Source organism: Ochotona curzoniae, unplaced genomic scaffold, assembly GCF_017591425.1.
Source record: "Ochotona curzoniae isolate NIBS_2020 unplaced genomic scaffold, NIBS_Ocur_1.0 contig_3622, whole genome shotgun sequence".
Taxonomy (NCBI): Eukaryota; Metazoa; Chordata; class Mammalia; order Lagomorpha; family Ochotonidae; genus Ochotona; species Ochotona curzoniae.
The window spans coordinates 4,055,230-4,083,171 of NW_024465926.1; the positions used below are offsets into that span (position 1 = coordinate 4,055,230).

Sequence of the window (27,942 nt, forward strand, 5' to 3'; positions counted from 1 at the left end):
ACCCCTCAAGGAATAAGGGGCTCTGGACCATGTGTTCCCAGAGGACAGGAAGCTCTCTTATCTCTCTATACCTTGGCCTGGCACACAGAGTTAAACAAAAGGCTCACCATGGACCCTGACACCACACACACACCCCTGAGGTCCTTCTTACAGGACAGGTGCAGCCCAAGGCCACAGCCACACTATTCCACAATTAGTGAAGGGCATGGCAAACTGCCTCGGGCCAGAGGACACCCGGTGTCCCACAAAGTGACAACGGATGAAAAGCACCCTGAGGCACAGGTGGTCACTTCTTGTAGCTGTGCCCATCAAGAGGACAGGTCTACTTCCTCCCTAAATGGGGCCAGCCTTGTAACCCACCTGGACCAAAATGTGAGCCAAAAGGATGCCAGGCCATGGTGCCTTGTGCAACCTTGCTCTGCCCTTCCTGTCTCCCTGCCAGCCTCCTAGAGACCACCCCTCCACTGGAGGCAGGCAGGGACCATGCTACTACCCACAGGCCCAATAGTAAGATTATTCAGAACCTTCTAGCCCAGCTAACAGCAGCCGCTCAGCCCCTCAAGCTCAGTCACCTGCGTCAGAACTACACACAACATCATTGCTGCTGAAGCTGCTGAGTTGTGGGACTGTGCACTGAAGCTGCTGCAACCTCTATCAAGAGCCACAATGCACCCGGCACCTGCTCCATGCCAGGCTCCCGTACAGTCCCTCGTGTGATAACTCACTTCGCCCACGACGCCTGCATCAAGTAGGTCGCTTCCTCTTAAATTCAAAAGCAAGTGGAGGTGTGGAGAGGCTGAGATTTACCCATGGCTACACTCCAGTGAGCGGCCACACTCAGCTGATCTCAAGTCAGCGACCCCCATCCTCTACACATAGCATACACGTAACGGGCTGAACACTTGCCAAGCCTTTTCCATCCACCAGGGGTCAAACTAACCTCTTTATGTGAATGAATTTGCTGAAAATCTACCACGGCCTGGGGTAGCTCTTGCTAGTATCCCCATTTTGTGAATGAGCAAATAGAAGCTCAAAGAGGTGCCGCGACCTGCCCAAGATCTCACAGCTATACTGAACAAGTCAGGATTTGAACTCAGGCACTGGCTCCCCTGTTCTCAGCCGGTTCTCAGTCATTACTCTGCAGTTGCCATTATCTGTAACTATAGAGGCCTCTGGGTTTCCCCAGCGCTCACATGACCGGGCAGCCTTTTCAGCAACACTGCCCACAGTGCCTGCATCAAATACACAGACACCGTACCCCGTGCTGCTCAGCAACACAGCTCCTCCATCCACAAAGCCAAGAACCAAGCCCAGCCCCACGCAGGGGCTTCTGCATCAAAAAACAGAACTGCTGACTTGGAGATATGGAATGCGGGCTTCCCCCACTGGAGGCAGGGTCACCCTGGGACTCTCCTATATGGGTGTAGGGCCCCAAGGCACTGGCCCATCCTCCACTGCTCTCTCAGTCTACAAGCAGGGAGTTGGATGGGAAGCTGAGCAGCTGGGACATGAACTGTCACCCCTACGGGATCCTAGTGCACGCAAGGCAAGGATTTGAGCCATCGCACTGAGCCCCAGAGTTGACTTCTGAACAACACACCCAAGGTCAAGGCCCAGACTAGATGCCCCTGATCACGTGGTCTCCATCTCTGTAGGGGTCAAGAAGGCCACAGATTCTTTGCCACTGTTGGGACCCACAGTAATATCGCATCTCCTATGCCCCAGGTCAGGATCAGCTCTGGCACTTGGTTTGACCCAACAGACCACAGAAGCAGCATTCTGCCATTGTCAAACATAAGACCTCTGCAGCTTTCTCTCTTTCCAGACTCCATGTAGGAGTCCAGCTACTATGAGACCACCATGCCAACATGGACAGTTCCTCGTGAATAGTGCAGGTGACACTCAAGAGAGTCAGGAGGCCCCTACCCAGCTGAGCCCAGTCAAGATACTGTCATTTGAGAAGACAGATGACACAGAGGTTCTGCCAGCTGGCCTCCTACATGGCTGGCAAGGACTCAGTTACTCAAGTCATTGCTGCTGTCTCCCAGGATCTACACTAGCCAGAAGCCAGAACTGGAAGCCAGGGTCAGAAACTGAAGCCAGGTCCTCTGACGTGGCACAGGGGGAAGACTAGCTTATCATCCTAACTCTAGGCCACACCTCCACTTGCCCATGTTTGATACAGTTTTACAGCAACAGGAAACCATACTCCCTCCCAAGATAGGTTACCAGGCCTGCAGAGTGAGGCTTCTTCCCCACTGGTGACATGGAGAAAGCCTGTCCCCTTGCAAGCCTGGGGACCCGAAGTGAGCCAAACCATCATTCCAAACAGACAATGTCACTAACCAAAGTCCTCACAGCACAAGGCTTCACCCACTTGACCTCAAATCTGCACACCAACCCAGTAGGTCCCTACCACTATCACACCCATTACACAGACATCAAGACCCAAATGGGAAACCAAACACCAAAAAGAGTGACAGGGCTGGCAGGCTTGACCAATGGCAGAGCCACTCTCAAATGATGCCCACAACCCCCTTACCACAAACTGACTGGCATCCTGGGAAACACACACTCATACCTTCTGGGAACGCAAGTGAGATGTGACCTTGGGCCACAAAGCACAGCCCCAGCAGCAAAAAGGTCTCTGTTAGGTCAGCCTGGGTGCTATTTCCTGAGCTCCCTGTACATGCAAAATCTCCCAGGGTCCCTTCTGCAGGAAGTAGAAATCATCTGCATACTCAAATGCATCCATGTGTAATAGCGCATTATGGTACAGTGCATAACACCTCTGCCTATGACGCTGATGTCCCATGTGGGAGCTGGTTCAAGTCCTGGCTGTTCCATTTCCTCTCCAGCTCCTTGACAATGTACCTGGGAAGGCAGAAAAAGATGGCCCAAGAGTTTTTTTTTATATATATAATTATTTCTTTAATTGCAAAGGCAGATTTATTGAGAGAAGAAAAACACAGAGAAAGATCTTCCATCTGCAGATTCACTACCCAAGTGGCTGCAATGGCTGGAGCTGAGTCAATCTGAAGCCAGGAGCCAGGAGCTTTCACCAGGTTTCCATGCCATCCTCTACTGCTTTCCCAAGCCACAAGCAGGGAGCTGGGTGGGAAGTGGAGCAGCAGGAAAACAAACTGTCACCCATGTGAGATCCTATTTTATGTAAGGCAAGGATTTAGCCACTGAGATATAGCACGAAGCCCTGACCCAAGAGCTTGACTATGCCCATGGGATACCAGTGCTACAAGGTGGAGAACTATAGCCTATTGAGCCACTGTGCCATCCCAACAAGCCAGATCTTAAGTAGTGTAGAGACAGTCACCCTAACAAGCTGCTCCCAATCTTTTGGAGTCCCGAAGGCATTGCCCCAACCCCTTGTCAGGCAAAACTGTTCGGCAAACAGGAGGCAAGGGACTCAGGTGGAAAAATGGAAGTGGAAAGACATCTCCAGGCCTTGATGAGACGGGTCTCCAAGCACAGACTCCCTGGGTGAGGCACTGAACCTTGAAGGATGGAACATCTGCACCACACCTGACAACATCTGGACCAATCTGAACATGTGCGAAGGAAGTTAAGACAGGTTACCTTCTTCCAAGGTGAGTTCTTTGGAGTTCTTTGGAGCATTTATGACACATGCTAAGCTGCTGCTTGCGATACCTACATTCCATATCAGAGGGCTAGGTGTTAAGATTTATTTTTATTGCTAAGTCAGATATACAGCAAGGAGGAGAGAAAAAGAGGATCTTCTATCTGATGATTCACTCCTCAAGTGGCCACAACAGCCAGAGCCTAGCCGATTTGAAGCCAGGAGCCTGAAGCGTAGTCTGGGTCACCCACATGGGTGCAGGAACCCAAGACTTTAGGCTGTCCTCAACTGCTTTCCCAGGATGCAAGCAAGGAGCTGGATGGGAAGTGGGGCTGCTGGGATTAGAACCAGCGCCCATATGGGATCCTGGCGCATGCAAGACAGGGACTTTATCCACTAAGCTATTGTGCCTGGCAGCAGAGGGCTAGTTTTAAATGCCGAACCTTTTGTTTCCAATTCTGTTTCTTGCTGATGTGTTGGCAGGCAGCAGCTCAGGTACCTGGTTCCCTGTTACCGACAGGGGAAGCCCAGATGGAGCTCTGTGCTCTTGGCCTTGACCTGGCCCAGCCCTGGTTGTTGCTGGCATTTCAGGAGTGAACCATAAGACGAATGATCTCTCTTCCTCCTCCTCTTCCTCACACATCTGTTTGCTCTGCCTTTCAACCAAATGAAAATACATCTTAAAATAAGCAATTTTAAATGGCCTTTTGTGTAGAAAAGCAGAAGTCATGATTAAAATGAATAGTTCTAGACTCAAGCTAGCAGTCACAACCCTGCCCATCAGTGCCCACACACACTTCCTAGAGTCACTGACTCCAAGACCACTGCCAATCCCAAGCCCAGCAGCAAAGCTAGAGCCCAGGGCAGTGGGCTCCAAGGAACATGAGACACCAACTCAAAGCACATAATGGATTCTGTATAAACCAGAGCCATCTGGGAACTACAGATCAGACCCACAATGGACACTGCTTCACCCTCTACTAGGATGGCTAAAATCCAAAGAAAGGTAATAGTAAGTGTTGACAAGGACACAAAGAGTTTGAATTTGCACACCTACATGGTAGCCAGTGGGGATGCATAAGAGTGCACCTGCTTTGGAAAATAGTCCTGGAAAGTCCTCTGGTGAGTAAACAGAGTTGCAGATGACCCAGCCATGCACTCTGGTGCACATTCACACTGATGTTCAGAGGCACTGATTCATGATGACGAAAAAGAAGAAGTGAGCTGCTCACACAAGTCCAGCACAGCTATGGAGACACAGCAGACGTGTGGCTGTCAGGGGAGGGAGGAAGCAGGGGTGATGATTAAAGGGGTACAGACTCCTAGGGAGGAATAGTGGACATATTCTACAATCAACTGTGATAACATTCACACAACTCAAGCATGCTGAAGATTTCAGGGTTGGACACTGCCTCTGGTAAACCACAAGCTAAGTCTCTCCAAGAAACTCTACCTTTTTTATTGGAAAGGCAGATCTGCAGAGAGGAGTTAGACAGAAAGATCTTCCATCCGCTGGGTCACTTTCCAAATGGCAGCAACAGACAGAGCTGATTCTAAGCCAGGAGCCTCTTCCGGATCTCCCACCCGGGTGCAGGATCTCAAGGCTTTAGGCTATCCTATACTGCCTTCTCAGACCACAAGCAGGGAGCTTGATGGGAAATGGAGCAGTCGGGACAGACACCTGCGCCCATACGGGATCCCAGCATCTGCAAGGTGAGGATTTGGCCACCGAGCCATCAAGCCGGGTCCAGAAGCTCTACTTTTTAAAAACAAACAAGAGTAGTTTTCTCCTCAACAAAATCAGAGCAGAAGCTCAAGGTGGAAGTCAGACATTCAATTGTACCTGCCAATCAGGCAGCTACAGGGCCATGTGGCGCCAAATTCTGTCTGTACAGGGACACATAGACCCCAGGCTCTTGGGAAAATGTCTTCTTGAATGTTTGTCCCACACAGAGCTCCAACCACCTCAGCTCACAGTGGGCGGTCACCTGATTCTTGAGACAGGAAAATGATGCCCATTCGTTTTCTATCAACAAGCAGCACTGAGCAGTCAGCGTCACAGGAGTTAAGTCCCAGGCCCTGCCCTGGAACATGGCTAGGATTCCCAGAGCAGTAGATCCCACACAGAGAACAGGAAAACACCACCAACTCCCAGAGTCTGCTGTGTGTGTATTCAGTGTGCAGCCTGAGCCCACAGCAAGGATTCAAAGCTTTCCCAACATCCCCAATATCCATGCTGCCGCTGAGGCCAGAGCCACGCTCCTTAGCCAAAGGCTCCATCACCCTGAGGTTTTATAGCCTGGACCAGAATAAACACACAGCCGGAGAAGGAAGCCAAGATCGCTCCCCAGGCCCTGTGTGTGCCTCCACATCTCAAGTCAGTAAAAACTGACACCCAGTCATGGGCAGAGGAGGAGGGAGGCCGGAACAACCATCCCAAACCAACCGACACTCTGAGCCCAAAGCCCATGCCACAGGCTTGCTTTTCTCCTGGAAATTCTTCCAGAAGTGGAAACGACCAGAATGAGGCCTAAACCCTAGCTGGACCAATGTTCCCAGAATGAAGGCTTGTACGGGAAAATAGGAAACTACACCATGTCCAAAAATAGGAGACTGGTTTTAGTTGGAAAAAAAAAAAAATGAGGCTGAAAACTTGAGTCCTGTGACGCAGCACAGAAAACGTGGCCAGCATCTGGTGTGGTGCCACCATGCGTTTCACAGCTGCATTCAAGCCCCACAGCCAGTGGGGAGAGGCAAGTACACTCTCTCCTGGTGCACGCCCCATGCTGCCAAAAATCAAACCGCCTACCTCAACATGGTTGCTACTCAGCAGGAATATCTAGCAAAAACCTTGAGTTGTTTGGGGCACATATGCCAGGCAACATCTTACAGAAGGACCTCACACGTGGGGTCACTGTGAGGGAAATGCATGGCAATGATGGCTTTTTCAGATTTGGTTTTGTATAATATTACTCAGCCATTAAAAAGAATAAAATTATACCATTCGCAATTAGATGGTCCCAACTAGAGACCAGCATGCTCAGTGAAATAAGTCAATCCCAAAAAGACAAACACCTTATGTTCTCTCTAATATAAGGAAACCATCATGCAAATTGGAATGTATAGTGATGGAGTGATGGATATTACCATATCCAGATGTGAAGACAATGCAACATGCACCCCTACTTTCAAATAAAAGATGGACTCCCAAGAAAGTGTTAGACCTATCTAGACAATGGGATGGGATGTCTGACATTGTACCAGCAATGTCGGGGCACACTTAAATAGACTGATGGAACTGTAACTACTTATGAAAGGATATACTCTTGTGACAATATGGGGAAAATCAGTTGGGGGTGGGAATTAGGGAGAGGGGAATCCCAGACTATACAGAATCATATCATAAAATTCAAAATTTAAAATAAAGTTCTGGTTTATTTGAAAGGTAGAGCTGGAGAGCAAGCTTCCATCTGCTGACTCACTCCCCAAATGGTCCCAACAGCTAGGTCTAGGCCAGGCGGAAGCTCAGAACCCCTACCTGGACTTCCCACATGGGGAAGAGGGTCCCAGGCACTTGGAGCAACTTCCACTGCCTTCCCAGGCACAGTAACAAGGAACTGGATCAGAAATAGAGCAGCTTAGACCTGAACCAGCAACTATACAGGATGCTAGAGTCACAGGCAGTAGTTTAGCCTGCTGCCCCATAATGCCAGCCCAAGGAAGGATTAATGAGTTATGATAATGGTTTTCCCAAAGACAGAATGGTACGTGTGAGGACTGAGGACTTGACTGTGTTTATATTCTGCCTCAGGACAGAGAAGATCCAAAGCCAAGGTCAGGACTCCACCGAGCCAGCAGGGGCAGTGTGAGCGGCCCACAGTCACCCAGTGGTGTGACCACAGAAAGCTCAGGCTCATCAGTACCCAGTTCCAGAAGTCGGAAGAGCAAAGTGCCTCCTCCAGCTTCTGGAAGCCTCCTACATTCCTTGGCTTGTGTCCCTTCCTCCATTTCCTTTTTTTCGCTAATTTTTTTATTTGAGAGGCAGAGAAATGGAGGGAGGGGTGGAAAGCAGAGACAAAGGCAGAAAGCAGCAGAGTGCTGCAAACAAAAGCCAGGGCTAGCCACACTGAAGTCAGGAGCCAGGAACTCAATCCAGGTCTGCACACAGGTGGCAGGGAACCAGCTACCCGTCACCTGCCTGGGACGCACACAGCAGGACATCAGAGTCAGAAGGGGAGCCAAGGGGCCAGTGCTGTGGTGAAGCAAGATAAGCCACTGATTGCAAAGCCTGCATTCCATGTCAGAGCGCCTGTTTAAATCCTGGCTGTTCTACAGTCAATCCTTGCTTATGCAACTAGAAAAGCATCAGAAGATGGCTCAAGGACTTACATTCCTGCCACCACCTAAGAGACCAGATGGAGTACCTGGCTCTTGGCTCTGGCCTGACACAGCCCCAACCCTGACGCTCATGCAGGGACTGAAGCAACGGACAGATCTCAGTCTGTCGTTCTGCCTTTAAAATAAACAAACCTTTCTTAAAAAAAAAAAAAAAGAAAAAGAAAAAAAAGTAAAGTGGGGCCTGGAACAATAGCCTAGCAGCTAAATCCTCACCTTACATGTCCTGGGATCCCATATAGGTGCTGGTTCACGTCCCAGCGGCTCTACTTCCCATCCAGCTCCCTGCTTGTGGCCTGGGAAAGCAGTAGAGGATGGCCCAAAGCCTTGGGATCCCACACCCACATGGGAGACCCAGAAGAAGCTCCTGGCTTCGGATTAGGCCGAAGCCTGTGGCAGTTTAAGGAGTGAACCAATGGATGGAAGATGTTTCCCTCTGTCTCCCCTTCTCTCTGCAAATCTGACTTCCAAATAAAAATAATAGATATTAAAAAAAAAAAGTGGGGCCAGAACTTGAAGCCAGGTGTTACGATATGGGATACAGACAGGAAAAATAAAGAAGAGGTCATCCATCTGCTGGTTCACTCCCCAAATTCCTTCTACAGCCAAGGCGGGGCCAGGCCAAAGCCAGGAGCCAGGAATTCCATCCTGGTCTCCAACACAGACAGCACGAATCCACATTCCCGGGCTGGCCTCTGCTGCCTCCCAGGTGCATCTGCAGAAAGCCGAACTGGAAGCTGAGCTAGGACCCAATCCCAGGCACTCTGCCATGGGATACCCGTGTCTCAAGTGGCTTAACTCACTGTGCCACAAGGCCCACCCCTAAGCAGTCTAAGTCACGTGCTCAGCCCCTTCACTTCCTCTACCCTCAAACCCAGTGGTGTACCCTCTTCCAACGACTCTGTCCTTTTTTTTTTTTTTTTTTTTTACATTTAGTCATTTATTTGGAAGCTCTTGCATGTACTGAGGCACTCCTCAAATGGCCCCAATGCCCAGGGCAGGGCCATGTTGAAACCAGCAACCTGGAAGTCCACCTGGTTTCCTTCATTGATCTCAGGGGCCAAGCACTTGTGTCATCTTCTGTTGCTTTCCCAGGTCAATCAGCAAGGAGCTGGACCAGAAGCGGAGCAGCCAAGACACTAACTGACACTCATGAGATGCTGGTATTGTAGGTTTGGTTGAACCTGCTGTGCCACAATGCCCTCATAACTGTGATACATAAATAACCCCTGTGATCCTCCTGTTAATTGAATGAGAGATTATCCCACTTTACAGATGCAGACAATGAGAAACTAAATAAACCTGTCTATGGTCAAAATAAAACCTTCAAATTAGAAATAATTTGCAATTAGGTAATCAGACCTTAGAACCCTTTATCTTGAGTACGTGGTGTTTGTTGTGCAATTTTCCAAACACACACACAAAAGTTTCTGGGCCTGGCACGACAACTCAGTGGCTAAATCCTCACCTTGCAGCACCAGATTCCCATATGGGTGCCGGTTTGTGTCCCGGCTGCCCCACTTCCCATCCAGCTCTCTGCTTGTGGCCTGGGAAAGCAATAGAGGATGGCCCAAAGCCTTGGGACCCTGCATCCATGTGGAAGACCTAGAAGCAGCTACTGGCTTCTGGGTTCAGATCAGCTTAACTCCAGCCATGCAGCCACTTGGGAAGTAAATCAATAGCTGAAAGATCTTTCCGTCTCTCCCTCTCTGTAAATCTGCCTTTCCACTAAAAATAAATAAATCTTTAAAAACGACAACAACAACAAAAATCCTCAGAAACAGCGGATAGAAAATCTTTCTCTCTCTCCTTCTCTGTAAATCTGTTTTTCCAATAAAAAAATATTTAAAGAAACTCAAAGTTTCCTAAAATTGTTCATAATGGTAAAATTGTCACATTATCGCACAAAATGAAAAAGACAGGGTTTTTTCCTTTTTTTTTTTTTGTATGTTTTTTGTTTTTTAACTAAAAGAATGCATCCTGCAAAAAACACATCTATGTCCTGGGTAAGAACAGATGAGGCAAACGACCCTGGCCGTCCACCCCACCTCCCCAGGCCAGGGACTACAGGGTGGCCTCATCCAGCGGTCCCTGAAGTGTCTCTATTGCTGCTTCCAGGAGGGGAAATGCAGCTGTCTTGGAAAGAATCACACACGGCTATAGGGCATCGTGCAGAGCTGCTCTGGGCGGAGGTTGACGGCAACCTGAGGGAGGCCCTTCTCACCTCCCCAAGGACAGAGTCCACCTGCCAGGGGCCCTGCTCATGGCAGAGGCCATAACAGTCCAGGGAAAGCCTGGAGTGGCCGGGCAGGCTGAGAACCAGGATCCCGAGGAAAAAAATGAGACAATGCGACTCGGGTTCTTGAAGCTGACAGACAGGACCAGCTCCTCTCCATCCTGTACCTCCTCTATTGTGCAGGGTCTCTGCTTTCCGGGCCTTGGCTAGTTTCTAGTCTACAAATTAGTAAGGTCCCAGGTTTTCCTTCTTAGCACAAGAAGCCTGCCTCACACCCACATGTGCACTGCTCCCCAACACTCACGCCCACCTGTGGCGACCAGAACTGCCTGTATAACATGAAGCTGCTTCACCAGTTCACTGACTGGCTGACACTCCTGGGGGCTCCCCACCACTCCTGTGTTTTACCACTGCCCCCGCTGAGGCTCCTCCTTGCAGGAGAGCAGGGAGGGGCTGGGACGCCCAGCTCAAGCACAACACCCAACAGCCCTGAAAAGACCCCCAACTCTCACAGAACAGCAGGAGGACCCTCCTCGTGAGCAAGCTGTCTCCTAGCCACCTGGTGATGTTTCCAAGCACACACAGATGCAGGCACCTGCTCCAACAAGTGCCAAGACCACATGAGTCAGAGTCACATCCCAAATTGCAAACGTTGGCTACGCAGCAATCTGGACATGGAAGTTCTACAGTCACCCTGTCTTTCAGATAAGAACACTAGGCTCAGAGAAGGCAAGGAGCCAGGGAGTCCCCATGGTCACACAGTCAACACCAGGGCTAACGCTGCAACTATGAAAGGCTAACTTACAGGAAGAAGTTATCTCAGAGATGCCCTCTCGTAACCCAGCTCCTGCCATCTGTGGGAGGCTGAGATGCAGAGGGCAGCCAGGTCCCCTCCCCAAATGGCCAGCTGGGCAGTGGTCTGAGGAGCACTGATGGTGGGTCAAGTGCTGGGTACCCCTCCAAAGGGAGCAGAGCGGACAGTCCAGGCCCCAGGCCCAAGGGCAGACACTGCTGGAAAGCAGGAAGTGTCAGCCACAAATGGCACACCACACAAGTCTCTTCCAAGACAGAACGAGACATTCCACTCTGCCCCATACACAGGAGTCCACTGGTGAAGCCACTAGTTACAGTACTGACATTATCCTGACTGAGTGTCTGAGCTCCAGCTGCTCCACTTCCAATCCAGCTCCCTGGAAAGCAACAGCAGACAGCCCTGTGCTGGGCCCTGCCACTCTCATGGAAGTCTTGGAGGGGTTCCAGGCTCCTGGCTTCAGCCTGGCCCAGCTGGGGCTGTTGAAGTCACGTGGGCAGTCAACCAGAATCTACCATTTGGCCTCTTTGCAACTCTATCTTTCAAATAAAATAAGTCTCTCTCTCTCACACACACACACAATTACATACTTCAAAAAGTTCATAACACAATGAATTTCAAAGACCATTTTGGTGCAGAAAATAGCTCATAATAAATAACACATTATGGGCCCGGCGCGGTGGTGCAAGTGGTTAAAGGTCCTCACCTTGCACGCCCGGGATCCCATATGGGCGCCGGTTCTAATCCCGGCAGTCCCGCTTCCCTTCCAGCTCCCTGCCTGTGGCCCGGGAAAGCAGTCGAGGACGGCCCAAAGCTTTGGGAACCTGCACCCGCGTGGGAGACCTGGAAGAGGCTCCTGGCTTCGGATCGGCATAGTATCGGCCCGTTGCGCTCACTTGGGGAGTGAATCATCGGACGGAAGATCTTCCTCTCTGTCTCTCCTCTCTGTATATCTGCCTTTCCAATAAAAAAATAATAAAATAAATCTTTAAGAAAAAAATAACACATTATGATGAAAAGATGCATGGATTCAAAAAAAATCTTGTTCCAGAATTAACAGATATTTCCTGTCAGTTTTCCATGAACTTTTGCATTTATTTTGTTTGAAAGTATTTACAGCAAAGCTAAAGTTTAGAGGCAAGGGACATCATTGTTTGAGACAGCATCCATTGATTACCACCCCCGCAAAAAAGCAGCACAAAACTTATTCACAAGGTGAGAGACCGCAGACCTTAAGCGGAATGGACAGGAGGCCATTTCAGTAGAGCTCACAAACCACATGTTTTCCAGGAACGCTACCATCTCTGGACATAAAATCCTCTTGATCGTCTAGAACCACTTTGGTGCCTCTGTATTCCCGAACAAACTTATCCCCGACTCTCACCCTCGTTGCTCGACTCCCCACCCTTTTCTTTACTGCCTGGTCCAACAGCTCCAACTGCTGCTGGCAACACTTTTCCTCGAGTTTTTCTGGGAGCACAATGCCTCCCGTGGCACTCCTTGCAAACCGTACCTGGTCAGAGAACGGGAGCTATTTCCTGAATGTGGGTCCTGCACAGCCCCATTAATGCAGCTCCCGTTCCGTTCTCTCGCTGGCTCAGGCAGGTGTTTGTGAGCTCCGAGAAGCAGCCTGTTATCCCACAACAGTTAACCTGCTAAGAAGGCTGTGCCCGGGACCTGGTGGCATGGCCTAGCAGCTAAAGTCCTCGTCTTGAATGCGTCGGGATCCCATATGGGTGCCGGTTCTAATCCCGACAGCCCCGCTTCCCTTCCAGCTCCCTGCCTGTGGCCTGGGAAAGCAGTCGAGGATGGCCCAAAGCCTTGGGACCCTGCACCCACGTGGGAGACCTGGAAGAAGTTCCTGGATCCTGTCTTCGGATTGGCATAGCATCAGCCGTTGCGCTCACTTGGAGAGTGAGTCATCGGACAGAAGATCTTCCTCTCTGTCTCTCCTCCTCTCTGTATATCTGACTTTCCAATAAATAAATAAAACTTTTTTAAAAATTAAAAAAAAATACTGAGGTGTGAGAGCTGTGGGTGTGATCTGAGTCACTTAGGTAAAGCTTTAAAAAAAAAAAAAAAAGAAGCTGTGCCCATGCCTGGAAAGCTTCCTCCTCTTGACCCCATAGAGGGGCCATGCCAAGACCTACCCTGGCTGAAACAGCACTGGCCCAACTGCTGGCGGGTTACTGTTGGCCATGTCACCTTGTGTCTTCCCGCCTTGGCATCCATCAACATTCAAAGTGAGAAACATGTTGTTGTGGCTTTTCTGTCTTTCCTATGAGACCGTCTGCCGCATTCACTGAGTCACTTCTGGTGACAAGCACAGCACCAGCTCCTCTGTATTTTCATCTCAATAAAGGAACAAATCCTAAGAACATCAGTGACTACCACCCAGGAGACAAGACAACCTTGAACTGACAAGATCAATAATTTCTCAACCACTCGCACAAAGCACAGCTACACCTCCCATCAGGAATGGAGGCATGGCGGTCAGAGTGTGTCAATTAGGGTCCCAGCTCCTCCACTTCCAATCCAGCCTTCTTCTGATGCACCCCAGGAGACAGCAAGCAATGACTCAAGTACATGAGTCTCTGCCACCCACACAGGCCTGGTGGAGCTCCTGGTCTTACCCTGGCAGAACCCCAACTATTGCCAACTGTCCCCAGCTACTGGGGAATCAATCGGTAGATTAGACGAATATGCTTGTTTACTCTCTCCTCTGCTCACTCCTGTTCTTGCTCTCTGTCATTCTGCTTTTCAAGTAGATGAAAACAAAGATCCATAAAAAAAAGAGACTTGCAACGTCAAGGCTATTTCTGAGCCCAGTGGGCTATGGCCTGAAGGACACGGACCCGGAGGGAAGCAGGTGGGTGGCCAGGAGCAGGAAGGAGTCAACCGGAACAAGCCCCTGTGCTGATCTCGCTGTGCTTCACAGCAAACACCTAGGATGCGTGTGGGGGGGACAATCACGCTGGCAGTGACCACGACAGGTTCTAAAGCCCACCCTCTCTGCCAGACACGCTAGCAGCATGTCACCTGGATTCCTTCATCCCATTCCCACAAGAGCCCGCGGAGAAGGGGGCGTTTGTTATGCGGGACAATTTACACATGAGAAACCACAAGCACACACAGGTGGCAGGAGAGGGGTCAAGTTCATTCTGCGCCACCTCACTCCACGTGCAGGGCCAAGGTCTGAGCCCAGGCCGTCGGGCTCTAGAGTCTGTGTTTTTGTAAACATCTACCCCAAGCCTCCAAATGAAACATAAATACACTAATAGATGCTGTGGACCTTGGAGTCGTTGTTTCCAATGAGGAGCTGGAGTGAAGCAGCATGGTAACCACTTTCACACAGCAAGGCCATGCCAGTGAGAAAACACCCATGTCAGCGCTTCTAAAACATTCCATAGAATAATCGCCAAAGATAGTCACCTCATTATTTATTTATTTATTTAATTTCAGAGATGCCGGGAACAGAAGAGCTCCCATCTACTACTTCATTCTCTAAACATCCAGTGTTAGCTTTGTTGACCACCTGAGAAAAAAAATACTAGGAATACAAACAGGCCTTTATAATGTGAAGTCCACTCCAGGGCTTTTCCCCATGGAGAGGAGGAATGGCCAGGAGAGGACTGAAAGTAGGAAAGACCAGCCTGGGAGCAGAGACAAAGGTGTTACACCCCTTCAGACATGGGTGCTCACATCAGCCTTGCTTGGCCCCTGATAGGACAAGGAATGTTAGCCTTTATTCATCATTGGCCCATTCGTGGCCTTGGCTGCCTTGGGGGCATGCCAGATCCCTGGCTGAGGTCACTGTGGTGTCCACCCACTTCCTGTAACCACGGTAACCATCACACAGTAGCCCCTGAGCTCCAAGCAGGAATCTCCAGGTCCCCCACGTGGGTGGCAGGGCCATCAGCTTGCTGCCTCCCAGGGAGTGCTCGAACAGGAAGCTGGAACTGGCAGCAGAACCTGGACAAAACCCAGGCCTTGCCACGTGGAATGTGGGTGTCTCAACCACAAGGCCAAAGGCCCTCCACTCTCCACATCTGTAATGGAAAGAAACCCAACACTGGACTTCACCAAGAGCCAAGCTGACCGCCTTGGGCTTCCTGGAACTTCCCCACACGGCATTTGAGGTCTCCTCCTGGCCCATCTTTCTTTCTCCCCACGCATCAGGAAATTGCTAGGTCAAAAACCCAATCTTCTTCATCAGGGCGTCTCCAGCAGCCAGCAGTGTGTCCTCGCACACACGTGGCATCCGAGCCTGGGCCTTGCACTCTAGCAAAGCTTGAGGGCAGTTCCCATTCTGGGCTCCTGGGCGGGGCACTCCTCCGACACACTGGAACTCTTCCAAGTTCACTCAGGAGAAGAAAACCACTCAGAATGGGAGGACAGAACAAGCTGCCACTCTGCCTTGGCTCACGTCATCTCACCTCGCCCTACTGGCCGGCAACCCCTTGGGGCTCAGCGAGGTGCTCACACACAAGCGTAATGTTAGCACTCATGTTAGCCAAGCCAAGACCCTGAGGCCAGGAGCACAAACAGCCCCTGTATCGGAGAAGTCCCCAGCCAAGGGCAGCCAGGAGCTGGGGAAAGCACACTCCAGCCAAACAGGGACCTCAGGATAAAAGCCCCTTCAGCCGACTGGGCAAGGGCCAGGCCCCCAAAGGTGGCTCAGCACACAGCCGGCTCAGTTCAGACCCACACAGGAGGGCCCCCCACCCCCAGGCCTCCACATCAATGTGCCCAGAGCTGGCCTTTCTCTACTGAGGCTCCTTGACCAAGGCTTTGTGGGCGGGAGAGAAAAGAGACCACAGACACAGCCTGGCCCAGCCATTCCACCAGCTCCTCCCTCTGCCCAGACTCACGCCTGTAACTGCAAAAGGCCAGAGCTGGGAAGACTGCAGCCCTGTTCCACTTGGAAAGTAGAAGGGAGACTGAAGCCTGGCAGGCAAGAGGACTCTCTCAGGGCGCACAAATGTCTCAATCGGGGTCAGACCCTTGGACCTCCTCCCACATAGCTCCTTTTCTTCCTGCTCTTACTGTACTTCATTTTTATTTTAAAAAATTTTATTGGAAAATCAGATTTACAGAGATAAGAGTAGACAGAAAGACCTTCCACCTGCTGGTTCACTTCCCAAATGGCCACAAAGGCCGGAGCTGAGCCAATCCGAAGCCAGGAGCTTCTTCTAGGTCTCCGATGCGGGTGTAGGGTCCCAAGGCACTGGGCCGTCCTCCACTGCTTTCCTAGGCCTAAGTGTTGTATGGGAAATGCAGCAGCTAGAACACAAACCGGCAACCATATGGGATGCTGCCCTTGAAGGTGGAAGATTTGCCAGTTAAGCCAATGTGCCAGTCCTTCTTATTGTATTTTCAACACAGTTAATACTCCTTGCATAAAAAACAGGGCCAGGCATGGAAGCCTAGCGGCTAAAGTCCTCATCTTGCACGCGTCACCAGGATCCCAGGTGGGCGCCGGTTCTAATCCTAGCAGCTCCTCTTCCCATCCAGCTGCCTGTTTGTTGCCTGGGAAAGCAGTCAAGGACAGCCCAGGGACTTGGGACCCTGCCTCTGTGTGGGAGACCCCGAAGAAACTCCTGGCTCCTGGCTTCAGATTGGCTCAGTTCTGACCGCTGCGGTCACTTGGGGAGTGAATCAGAAGAAAATCTTCCTCTGTGTCTCTCTCCTCTGTATATCTGCCTTTCCAATTAAAATAAATAAATAAATAAATCTCTCTCTCTCAAAAAAAAAAAAGCAGGAATATTCAGGATTAAGTGCAAGTCTCGAACCAGCACTATGATCTGCTAAGATGAACTTCAAAATATAAATAAACAAAACCCTTCATTCCCACCCACACTCCTTCATCTCACTGGACATGGAAACAAGCATGAGCGGTGAAATCACCAGACACACCTCCAGGGAAAGGCAGAGACTGGATCCTGAGTCCACAGGTTCTGGGCTCAGGTCAGCTGTCATTGCCCATCTGGGATGGACATACCTCCTCTCCAGGAGGCAGCTTCTCCATCCTTAAACTGAACCAGGCTTAGAGAACTGCTGGTGACTGGTGACAAGAGGCCATGCAGCTTCTGCTAAGACCACCCCATGGTCAGCACTTGGTCAACTGTCCCAGCTGGTCCAGTCTTCCATTCGTAACCACCAAGGCACTACATGTGTGAGGGAAGGTTTTGGAAACTTCCAAACAGATAACATACCATCTCAGTACCACTAAATGACCAGTCCCAGCCACAAAGAGTAGAAGAACCACCTGACTGAACTCTGCCCTCTCTCGGACCCCCGAACGTACTCATTTGCATCAAGTAACACCCACCGGTACCCTGTTTGTCCTCCAGTCTCAGTGGCAAGGACAAAAACGAGCTGAAGCAAAGGGATAGTCATACCAGATGAAGCCCCAGAATCCTCCCGATTCAACACTTTGTCACGTGAGGTAAAGCAAGTGCTGATTCCAAGTTCTTCCAATCCCAGCTTCGAAACACTTCATGCTGGACAGTTCCTTGTACATCACAGGGCCTAGAGCACCTTGGCCTCAGTACACTAGTTGCCAGACATGTCTTGCCTCGACTTGTGTCTCCAGACATTTGCCACATGCTACCACCACCACCCCACCTCCGGCCTCAGGAGCAAAGAAGGTAAAATAACCCCAGGTGAGAGCCGCTCAATGTGTCAGACAAAAGGACCTCAACAGCAGCTGGGATTCCCATTCTCAAAGCCACACACTGCCTCCCAGATCTCCTGCAGGCCCCAGACAGTTCTCCTGCAGACCCCAGCCAGTTTCTGCTCATCACACCACCTGAAGGAACATGAGAGCTAGGCTTCCCTGCAAGATGCCGCCCTCAGAGCGAGAGGGTGGAGACTGGGTGCTGTGTTGGACCAAAGCCCTTGGGTGTGGCTCCTCATCAGCTCATCCCTCGCCACAGCCCTGGGAGGCCAATAGAAATGTGGTTCCCATTCTGCAGGTCAGACCATTGAAGCTCAAGAAACAGCCCCGCTTGATTTCTAGAGCAAAGCCCACTGAGAGCTCCTGCAGTCAAGGCCTGCAGCACTGATGCCTAATAAAACAATGCAGGTTCCCTGAGGATTTGAATCTCATTTAACTACTGCTGTAGCTCCACTACCTGGAACAGTACCTGGAAGAACAAGCATTCAAATGTGGGGGCAGAAGAGGAGGGGGCAAAGGAACAGAGGGAGGAAACAGGGGGAAGGAACAAGGGGAGGGGAAGAGTGGTGGCAGTCACTGGGGTCACACCAGGGGGCTTCCTGGAATTCAGAGCCCAAAGCAACAGCCCACCAATCACCCACTCAGCCACTAACTGGAAAAGAAGTAAGGAAATAAGAGGAACATGGGCTGGAGGTGGTAGGTGCTTACAGGGTGAGGATTTGGGGTCAAAAGCCCAGCTCACGCCCAGCAGGATCAAATGGGAGCCAGCATTTCCCAGAATCTGCTACCCAAGCAATTGCTGTCAGCAGCACAGCTCGAAGCCCGCTGGTCAAGGAGAGAAAGCCAGCCACCCTGGACTTTCCACCTGTATCAACTGTCCGTGTTTGGCCTCAACAAGAACTGGCATGGTGGGTGGAGGGGCCATTGGCCACCTCCTCAGCCGGGCAGGGCTTCCGGCCTGGCTCCCATGCCCGGGAAAGGTCTTTGGGAAAACATTTCATAGTTTCCCCTCCTGATAAGATCAGTGCAATCAAGAACTGGGCCCGGCTCCTGGAATCCACCTGGGAATGGCTAGGTTCAGAACCCCACAGCAAGGAGGGTTGAGGGAACAGGGTGCCCTCAGTCAGATTTGGGGGTCCCTTTGTGGGGTACTGCGAAAATGCCCTTGAAAGTTGAAATATGCTGTACCATTGAACTCAGAAATGAGTCTTCCAAACAGCAGACATCTTCCCTCTGTCCCTGCTAGACAAAGAATGTATGTCCACCTGCAGCCTGGCACTCCCAGGGACCACACAAGGGGAGCCTAGGACCCAGCAACTTCCCTCCCAGGGACATGGCCAAAAGGAATAAAAACCTGCACACAGGGAACTGGGACACAAACACTCCCAGCAGCTCTACTTGTGTTAGCAAAAAGCAGACATAACCCCAACAGACCAAAGGATAAGTAAGCTGGGAGAGCCATCAGAGGGAACTCTAGTTAGCTGTAAACAGCAATGGAATTCCAACGCAGCCTTCAAAGCAGGTAAGCCTTGAAAACAAGAGGCTGAGTGTAAGAGGCAGCGGCCAGTGGCCACCTTTGACACAGTTCCATTGGCATGAAGCGTCCATGAGAGGGAAACCCACAGTGAAGCTGCTGAGGGGAGGGTGTGAGATGGGGATGGCAGAGGGTACAGAGTTTCCTTGCGAGGTGAGGACAGGACATCTGACACAGCAGGTGAGGCACCGATGTTCCACACTGCAGAGCCTGCATTTGACACCCAGCTCTGCGCCAGCTCTAGCTTCCTGCCACCCAGATGCTGGGTGGCAGCACATGATGGCTCAAGCAGTTGGGTTCATGCCAGCCCTGGGAGAGACCCCCACTGAGTTTCTGGCTCCGAGCTTTGGCCGTAGTCTGCTCCTGGTCACTGTGGGCATTTGGGCGCTGAACCGGGGCCGGGAGTTCTATCTCTATTGTTTTCTCTCTCCCCTTCCCCAAACAAAAATGTTGAAAATGTCATGTAAAATTTTAGTGTTTGCACACAATTGTAAACATAACAAAGCCACCCCAATGGACATTTTAAATGGGTGAGTTATATGTATAGATGAATTACAACTCCATAATGCGTTAATTAAAATGCAAGTTGTTGCAGCTAACGACAAAGAGCTGTAAACAGCACGAAATGTCCAATCCTGGGTTAAACTGTTACACATGGCCAGGTGCCAGCTGCTCTATGGCGGTGCGCAGTGAGACAGATCCACCTGGGCTGATAAGCAAACCAACCCCAAGAAAATCACTCCATAGAAACAGAAATCAGGTACAAGAGTGCACCAGCTCCTACTTCCACAAGAAAATACACGACACTGGCAGTGAATATTCCTGAACAACAAAAGAAACTGGCAAGGGGTTTGTCTCCATGGTCTGGATTAGGAGGGAGGGAAGAAAGAAGTTTGCAGGGGGGTTGTCTGGCTCCCCAGCTCACAAGAAGGATTGTCTATGAAAAAAAAAAATGAATCCCGGAGAAAGGCAAAGTAAAGCAAGCCTGCAGCTGAAAATGGCAGGCTACTCGTTAAAAACAATTGTAGGACAAAGTCAAGGAAAGATACCTCTGCTGGAACCAGGAGTTCATTTGAAGGCTACAACGCATTCATGAGGCCTCTAGCTGCTGGGGTCTATCTGGCCCCCCAAGCTACAGGTTTGTGCTGAAGTGAACCCATCAGCTCCAAGGCGGGCATGTCTTCAGTGGACTGGAGGACCAGATAAGCCCTGAGGCTTTCCAACCGAGAACACGATGAGCAGTTCTAGCAGGCTCTCTGAAAGTCAAGTCCAAGTTCATTTACTTAGGCTTCTAGTCTACCACCAACACTTCCTTCCCTGGCTTGGTATCTGCATCAGAGACCCCATACCACTCAACACTTTCACATGTAGAAGAATAAAGCAAGGTGTCACACTAGCAAGAATTACAACACTCATAGCCACTGAGGGCAGGAGGAGAACAGGTGCTGGATTGAAGGCCACGCCACGCTGCCTCATCCCTTCCCACGGGTACTCACAGAAGCCCTCAATTTTGTCAGCCGTCTTGCTCCAGGCCACTTGGCGGGTCTCCATGATCACCTGGACAGTCCTCCGCTCTGGTGTGGACTTGCGGAAGCTGAACACGGTCATCACAGTGCCCAGCTCCAGAGCTCTCTTGATCTGGCTCTTCTCATATTCCGGAAGGGCCTCCACATTCGCCATGGTGTTCATCATGGGCCGCTCCAGGGAGCAGGGAGCAGTCAGGAGAAGCAAGGAGGCTAGAAAGAGAACAAAGCTGTGAGTTGATCTGAATTCACTGAGGGGGCGGCTTAGTTAACAGAACACGGACTCCCGGAGCCAAACCCCATCACATGCTCACCCTGTGGACTTTTAGAAGGTTCCAGTGGCAAGAACTTACTGAACACTCCGAGAGCCCAGGCAGAACACAGGTTTAAATGGAAGTCCCCGACTGCCACCCTGGCTTTGAATAACCAAATTGCCTCATCCTGGCACAATCCCCTCCCTTTACTCCCACCCCTATTGTGAATATTTCAATATGCAAAGCAGCCCAGTCTGGCTCCCGCCATCCTTGTCTGGCCCACCTTGAAGACACTGACCTCCCCTTGACTCCAAGGTAAAGCAGGCAACAGACAAGAACAGAACAAAACTTGACCTTTACATTGTGTCCATGGAGTCCTGAGCCACTGACCTCTCTGATGGGAAATGGGGATCAAGGGACAGGACACACCAGAACCCAGCAACCCCAAGTCCCAATCCTGGTGTAAGTTCTGGCTGACCATGAGGCCCCTACAGCCCGCTTTGCCCTGCTCCCTCCCTCGAGCACAAGTGTTGGGACAGCAAGGAAGTTGCAGCACAACACCTGGGTGCCAATTCCTAGCAAGTGCCCTTGGCCTTTGCTTAATTATAGAGGTGCTCGGGTTCAAGGTCTTGGAGGTGTCCATTGAGGCTACCCACCAGCAACTCTAGAACACCAACAAGGGTCTCAGGTGTAACTGTTCTAACCACCTGCTAACTGACCCATCAACAGCCAAACAATTTCCTTTAGAACATGAGCCACATCATGTCACAGTCACTCCTGTCCGTGGGCCCCACAGCCACGCCCTGAGCCTTCACTCTGTGCCACTCCACTACCCTCATCCCAAATGTCCAAGGATATGCTGCCTGTCCAATACGGAACTCTGAGTCCTGAGCTCTGGAGCAGAACCCAGTGGAGCCTACTTTGCTAGCTCAGGGCCAGCTGTTACAGGAAGTCATGTCAATTCTCGATGCCTCCTTTCCACTATAGCACAAGAAAGCATCACTACCCAGCTCTTACACATTTGGAAGGATTTTATACGCCAATGCATCTCAGGTCCTTAAAGCAAGGAGACAAAGTCAGGGCTCCTTAATCTCAGCTACTGTGAGTATTGCCACCAATTGTCTGTGTCCTGCCTCCTCCTCCAGGTCCCTTTAGAGGCCCAGAGTGGTTTCTCTGGCAACCCTGTGGTGACAGTGACATTAAGGAAAGCTCTCCCACTCAAAGACCAGAAGTGAGAGACAGGCATGCAGCCAAGGCTATGAGGCCCTCCATCCTGGCACAGCCACCAGTCAGGTGGCTAAAATTCTGAGCCTCAACTCCCCATCTACAAAACTGGGGAAAGGGGCTGCAATAAAATACTTTCCAGGGATGACAGGCAGCAAGGACTAAAAGCTGCAATGCGTGTAGAGCACAAAGCACTGGGCAGGGCTTTGATCAACATTCGTTAGCCAGCGGGTGAGCACGGTGATCAAGGCCTGCTCTATGGCAGGCCCTCTGCTCCCATATACACCCACACTAGGTTGCAAATCAGGTGAAGGACAGACCCAGCCTTGACCTTTGTCCCCTCCCCTGCATACCTGTAAACCAAAGGCACCTCCTCAGGTGCACTGGCAGAAGACTGAATCATTAATTGCACCTGCTCTCTACCCACTTGGAAACAAACCAGACAATTCCAAGTCTAGCTGAGAGTGGCAGCAGTAAGCCAGGGGCTCTCCATTTAATCTGGGAAAGGGTGAAGAGTTCAGGGCATTTCAATAAAGTTTCTAGGAAATGGGGCATCAGGAAACAACCTTTGAAAATGACCGAGGAGGAGAAACCAGCCTCAGAAGTCAGCTGAAGCTCAAGTGTTCTTGTCTGCACATTGCCAAGACAGAGGAATGGGAAAGGTCCCCTGTGGCTCATCTGAAGAACCCTCGGGCCCTCCCCCAGGTGCCAAGCAGCTGCCACACCTGGTTCCTCTCATTTCTCTCCATGAGAAATACCAGAGGGGAACACAGAAGCCCTCAGAAGTGAAATTGCTCGACTGAAGTCGCCCAGACTAGCGGCAGCAAGACAGAAATTCCGGGCCACATCCCTAAGCCCATTCAGCACCTGTGTTTCAGAATTCAGAATCCTCCAGCAGCCCCTGTCCCTCTCAAGAACTGCCGAAGGACTACCCCAAGGTCACACAGCTACAGAGAGGCAGACTCAGGGTTTGAGGCTGAGTCAAAGCTCCAACTGCCTCCCACCACGTGATGCTGGGGTTCCCCACTCCTGGGTCTCAAGACCAACATCCGGCAGGACACAGGTAGGAAGTACACTCCACTGCCTCCAAGGCAAACAGAAAGCAGCAGGCTTCTAGGTTCTGCCCAACCCTGTCCTGGGAGGGCACGGAGCTGAGCCCACGCTAGGCTTCCAAGTCCTTCCAGCCCAGAAGCCCAGTGAGTCCATCGCCACTGACACGCCCATGGTGCCTCTCTCCCATGCAGTCACCTACACAATCCTGCCAGCTCTTGCGCCCAGCCTAGGTATAAGGCCTTGACCCCCAGAGAGAGCAGTAACTGGCAGAGCAATTTCCATTTTGCTTCTGCTTTTTTAAAAGAAAAAAAAAAAAAAAGAACCAACCTCGCAATCCCTTTTTTCTTCCTGTTTCTCGCCCTCCGTGGGTAACCCTACGAAGTGACCGAGGTGTAAATATAAACATGGCCGAGATTTCACAGAGCTTTGCCGTTGTGCCATCCCACGCCTTCTCTGCACGATGCACCTCCCAGCTACGAGAGCCCCCACGGCAGGAACCAGGACAGCGCTCCTGTCTCCGCCATCCCCTCCACAGGTGAGACCCTTGGAAGGAACAGGCGCCGTAGGCTTCCACTGCTGGCTGCTCTGGTCCTTAGAGCACCCCGTGTGCACTCCTGGTGGTGGTGGCACATACCCAGAGGGCCACTACCTGTGACAACGGCATCCCACGGCTGCTCCACCTCCAACCTGGCTCGCTGCGAATGCTCCTGGGAAACAGTATGAGCTGGCCCAAATGCACGGCCCCTCGCCAGTGCAGAAGCCCCAGACGGAGCTCTGGGTTCCTGGTTTCTACCTAACCCAACCTCAGCTGCTGCAGCCATTTGAAAAGTGAACGCTTGAGTGGGAGATAAATTCTCTCTCTCTGGGCCTGGCGTGGTGGCCTAGCAGCTAAAGTCCTCGCCCTGAACGCACCAGGATCCCATATGGGCGCCAGTTCTAGTCCCGGCAGCTCCACTTCCCATCCAGCTCCCTGCTTGTGGCCTGGGAAAGCAGTCAAGGACGGACCAAGGCCTTGGCACACTGCACCCGCGAGGGAGATCTGGAGGTGGTTCCTGGCTCCTGGCTTCAGATCAGCACAGCACTGGCCGTTGCAGTCACTTGAGAGTCAATCATCAGACGGAAGGTCTCTGTTTCTCCTCCTCTACGTGTATCTGATTTTCCAATAAAAATAAATAAATCTCTAATTAAAAATTCTTTCTCTGTATGTATGTGTCCTCCTCCCTCTCTTTAACTCTGCCTTACAAATAAAAGCATGAAAAAAAAAAAAGATGCAACCTGCAGGTACTTTAAGCCAACCAAAACACTAGACACCAAGCAGCTCACAGCAGCAGTGTTTGTGACACAAAAAGAAAAAAAAATTAACTGGGGAAATCATTCAACTGCAACCAATTCCGGGAGGCACGCACCAGAGACGGGGCTGCAGGTGAGACCAGCGGAAGGCCCAGGGCACTCACAGTGCTCACTGCCCAGGCGGGGGAGGCCCAGCCGCTGCTGAGCTTGCACGCATTTATACGTGGGGACAGAACCTTTAAGTTTTCCTTTCTGCTGTTGCCCAATTAAGCAGTGTTTCCAAAAGTTTCTCTCCCCCTGTCTTTCCCACCTCCCATCCTCCAACTCCGGCCAGGGAATGCATCAGAGCGCTCGATCAGGTCCAGGAGACACCTCTTCCCACGCTGGCTGCAAAGTGAGAGGCAGCCTCAGGCCCCAAGACCAGCCGCAGCAGGGGTAGGGCCTCTCTGTGCCAGGAGCACCATACCCAGAAGGCCGAAAACTTTAGGTTACCCTGTCCACGCAGCTGGGCCTGGTTCTCGGCATTGCCCTGCTAAGTGGGCTTGGGTGGCTGCAGTAGCCAGGGGGCGAAACCGAGACTGCCCAAGGCTCCTCCCCTGCCGAGGGCCACTCTGGTGGAACCGAAATTCACAGGAGGTTCGCCCCTCACCCACTGCAGTCCACTGTCTAGTTCGAGACCAGGGGGCTTCAGAGATCCCACTTCAACCTCCACCCAAAACCAGATGCCAACAAGCTTTGTCCCTCGAATGAATTCTTCCGCTAAGGGGGCATAACTTCTCTGGGACTCAAAAGCATAACCATGAAAACGCACAGGCACCACATTAAAAGTGCCGGGCAGGGGAGGGAAAAAGCAAAGTCCTTAGCCGCTCCCGGCGTCTCACGGCAAAGGGCTGCGACCCCGACGGCACTACCTACCGCCCGCCCTCCCGCGACCACCTGTGCCGTTCGGAGAAGCGCTCGGAGAGCCGGCGCCACCCCCACGTAGGATCCCTCCTACAGGACCCTTGCTCGCCGACGTCCTTGCGACCCCCTGACCACGAGTCGTGCCGCTTCCTCCAGTACCCATTCAAAGTCGAGGCCGCAGCACTGCACGGACCTGGAGAGGTGGCGCCGGCCCCGGGTGAGGAAGTGGCCGGCGGCTGGGCCGGATCCCCAACGTCGCCAGCCAGGCCCCAGGCGTAGCGGTCCCGGGAGAGGGGGTAGGCGGTCAGACAGCGCACGCTACCCCTGCCCGCGCCAGCTGCACCCGGGCGCGGAGCCCTGCCGAGGGCAGCTCATCGGGCGCTGCCACCCTTGGGCGCAGGTCTCTGCGTGCCCCGCGTGCGCCCCCACTCACCTGGCAGTGCCGCCCAGGGCGCAGCCGCCCACCCGCTAGCCGCGGGTCCGGGCTCCGGGGTCCCGCGCAGCCTCCGGCGTCCGGGCTCCGGGCACTCCCTGCGGTGCACGCCCTCCGCCGCCCGCGCTCGCAACTTCTGCTTTGGCCCGGGCGCGGGGCCACGTGACTCCTCCCGGGCCACCCCGGGGCCGCCTCTCTCGGCCCCCCCAGCGCCGCGTCCCTCTCGGCCTCCCCGCTGCGGAGGCGGCCCAGGCCAGGAACCCAAACGGAGGCGTCGGGACGGGAAGCCGCGGGCTGGGTCGGGAGCGCAAACCTCCCCGCCTGCTTGGTGCAGGTGTGGAGCCTGAGCCTTAGTTACGCTCGTTTCGCCCCAATTAGAAGCCGCTGGGGCCGCGCTTAAGCACTTTCAGGAGAGCCTCCCAAATGCCCAGGTGCAAAAACCTGATTCCAAATGTGCCGGCCCCAAAAGTTCATTACAGTCATGAGCGAACCCCAACAGTCGTTCTCCGGTATTTGCAGTGAGAAAACCACAGTGGAGTTGTTTGTTTTTAGAAAATGCTACTTTTGTCCCATTCTCTCTTGGCTTGAAATGGTTGTTTTTTGAGAGGCGGGAGAGGGAGAGAAGGGGGGAGGGAGAGAGATATCAAACTCAAAGCAAATCTCCCACGTGGATGCTGAGGACGCATCCATGGCTGCTGGCTCACTCCAGTGTGGGCGGGGGTATCTCGACTGCCAGACTCCCCTTCACCTGTCTCCAGGGGACCAAGGAGAGATTGCCCACAGCTAAAGTGCTCCCCCTGGGAGTGCTGAATGCAAAGCCAGGGCCTGGCTGGCTGGCTGGCTGGCTGGCTAGCTAACTAAGAAATGTGCTGGATGCTTGGCCTCCGTGCTGCCTTCATGGGTCAGTGCCAGGAACAGTACCAGCTGACCACACCAGCACCTCTCCTGCACCGACAGGAGGGGCAGGAGGGGTGAAGTGAGTGTGTGACCACTGAGCTGTTGATTCACACGTGGGTCAGGAAGTGACCTCAAAGGGTGGAGGGTACTTTCTTTTCCTTTTCCTGTAAAAAGAAAAAAAGGGAGGGTGGGGAGAAAGCGTCCCTGTGTCCAGCAGCATGGCCATGAGCTTGCCTCGGCGTCATACACCTGTCCTCAGGTCACAGGGTTTAACATTGACCCTCCCCTGCTTGTTAGGAGCCCACGAGCACCCGCACCCGCACCCGCGTGGCCCAGGACTCCCTCCCTCCACCTGTAAGCTGAGGCGACACAGGTGAGGTGTCCACCCTACCGCACTGCCCAGGGCTGGCTGTTACTGACACTGCTGCTGGGGAGAAGGAAGGGCCACAGGACAGGGTGGCTTTGGAGTGCAAGGGAGCGGGGTTCAAGTCCCAGAATGGCCTTTTTCTGGGCTGTGTGCCCTGAGCTTGCTCGGCTACCCACTCTGATCACCCTGACATCCACCTTTGGCATATCCTGACTCAGCAGAGTTGTAGAGATGGGAATCAGATGGGATGTGGGGATAGTGGAAGGTGACGGCTCAGGGGTCCAGGGCCTCCCTCGGGGATGCTGAAGTGATTGAGTGTGCCTCTGAGCTGCTTAGTTTGTAGTGTGAATGACAGTTCAATAAAGGTCTGTGGGAAAGCACCTGCCTGCTAACGTTGCTTAGGGAGCCGAGAGTAGCCGGCAGGACAGAACTAAGTGTCCCGATCAGAGCTGGTGCTGTTTGTGCCTGGGTATCTCCACTGCCTAGGGCAGCAGCCCTGCTCAGGGGATTGTCACCAGCCTTCCCCCTCCACAACTCAGAAACTACCAGAAAAGCCCCAAGAGCCTTTGGGTCTGGTTTCCTTTCCCGACATTGTTCAGAGAAGCACCCATCCCTGGGGACCAGCCTCGGCCTCACTGCGGGCTGGCAGCCCCTGTGAGAGGAAACACCACCCATAGTGGCCGCCCAGGCCTGACTGGGTCAAGCCAGGCTGCTCACAGCTCCTGTGGGGGCGGGCCCTGCCTGCTGA

At 52.2% G+C, this 27,942-nt stretch overlaps 1 protein-coding gene across 3 annotated transcripts in view; it reads right to left on the reverse strand.

Annotated features, from left to right (window-relative positions):
* The window catches only part of PLCG2 (phospholipase C gamma 2), a 114,322-nt gene extending 88,271 nt beyond the window's left edge, over positions 1-26,051 (reverse strand). For 2 of the 3 annotated variants that reach the window (XM_040982313.1, XM_040982312.1), the window contains exons 1-2: positions 25,931-26,012; positions 20,747-20,986 (exon numbers count right to left, since the gene is read on the reverse strand). In XM_040982313.1, coding sequence (XP_040838247.1) covers positions 20,747-20,942 — 196 coding nt within the window. In that variant the 5' untranslated portion in view covers positions 20,943-20,986; positions 25,931-26,012. Of the gene's footprint in view, positions 1-20,746; positions 20,987-25,930 lie in introns of all 3 variants that reach the window. The other variant, XM_040982311.1, reaches the window with a different exon arrangement.
* Positions 26,052-27,942: the final 1,891 nt, after the last annotated feature.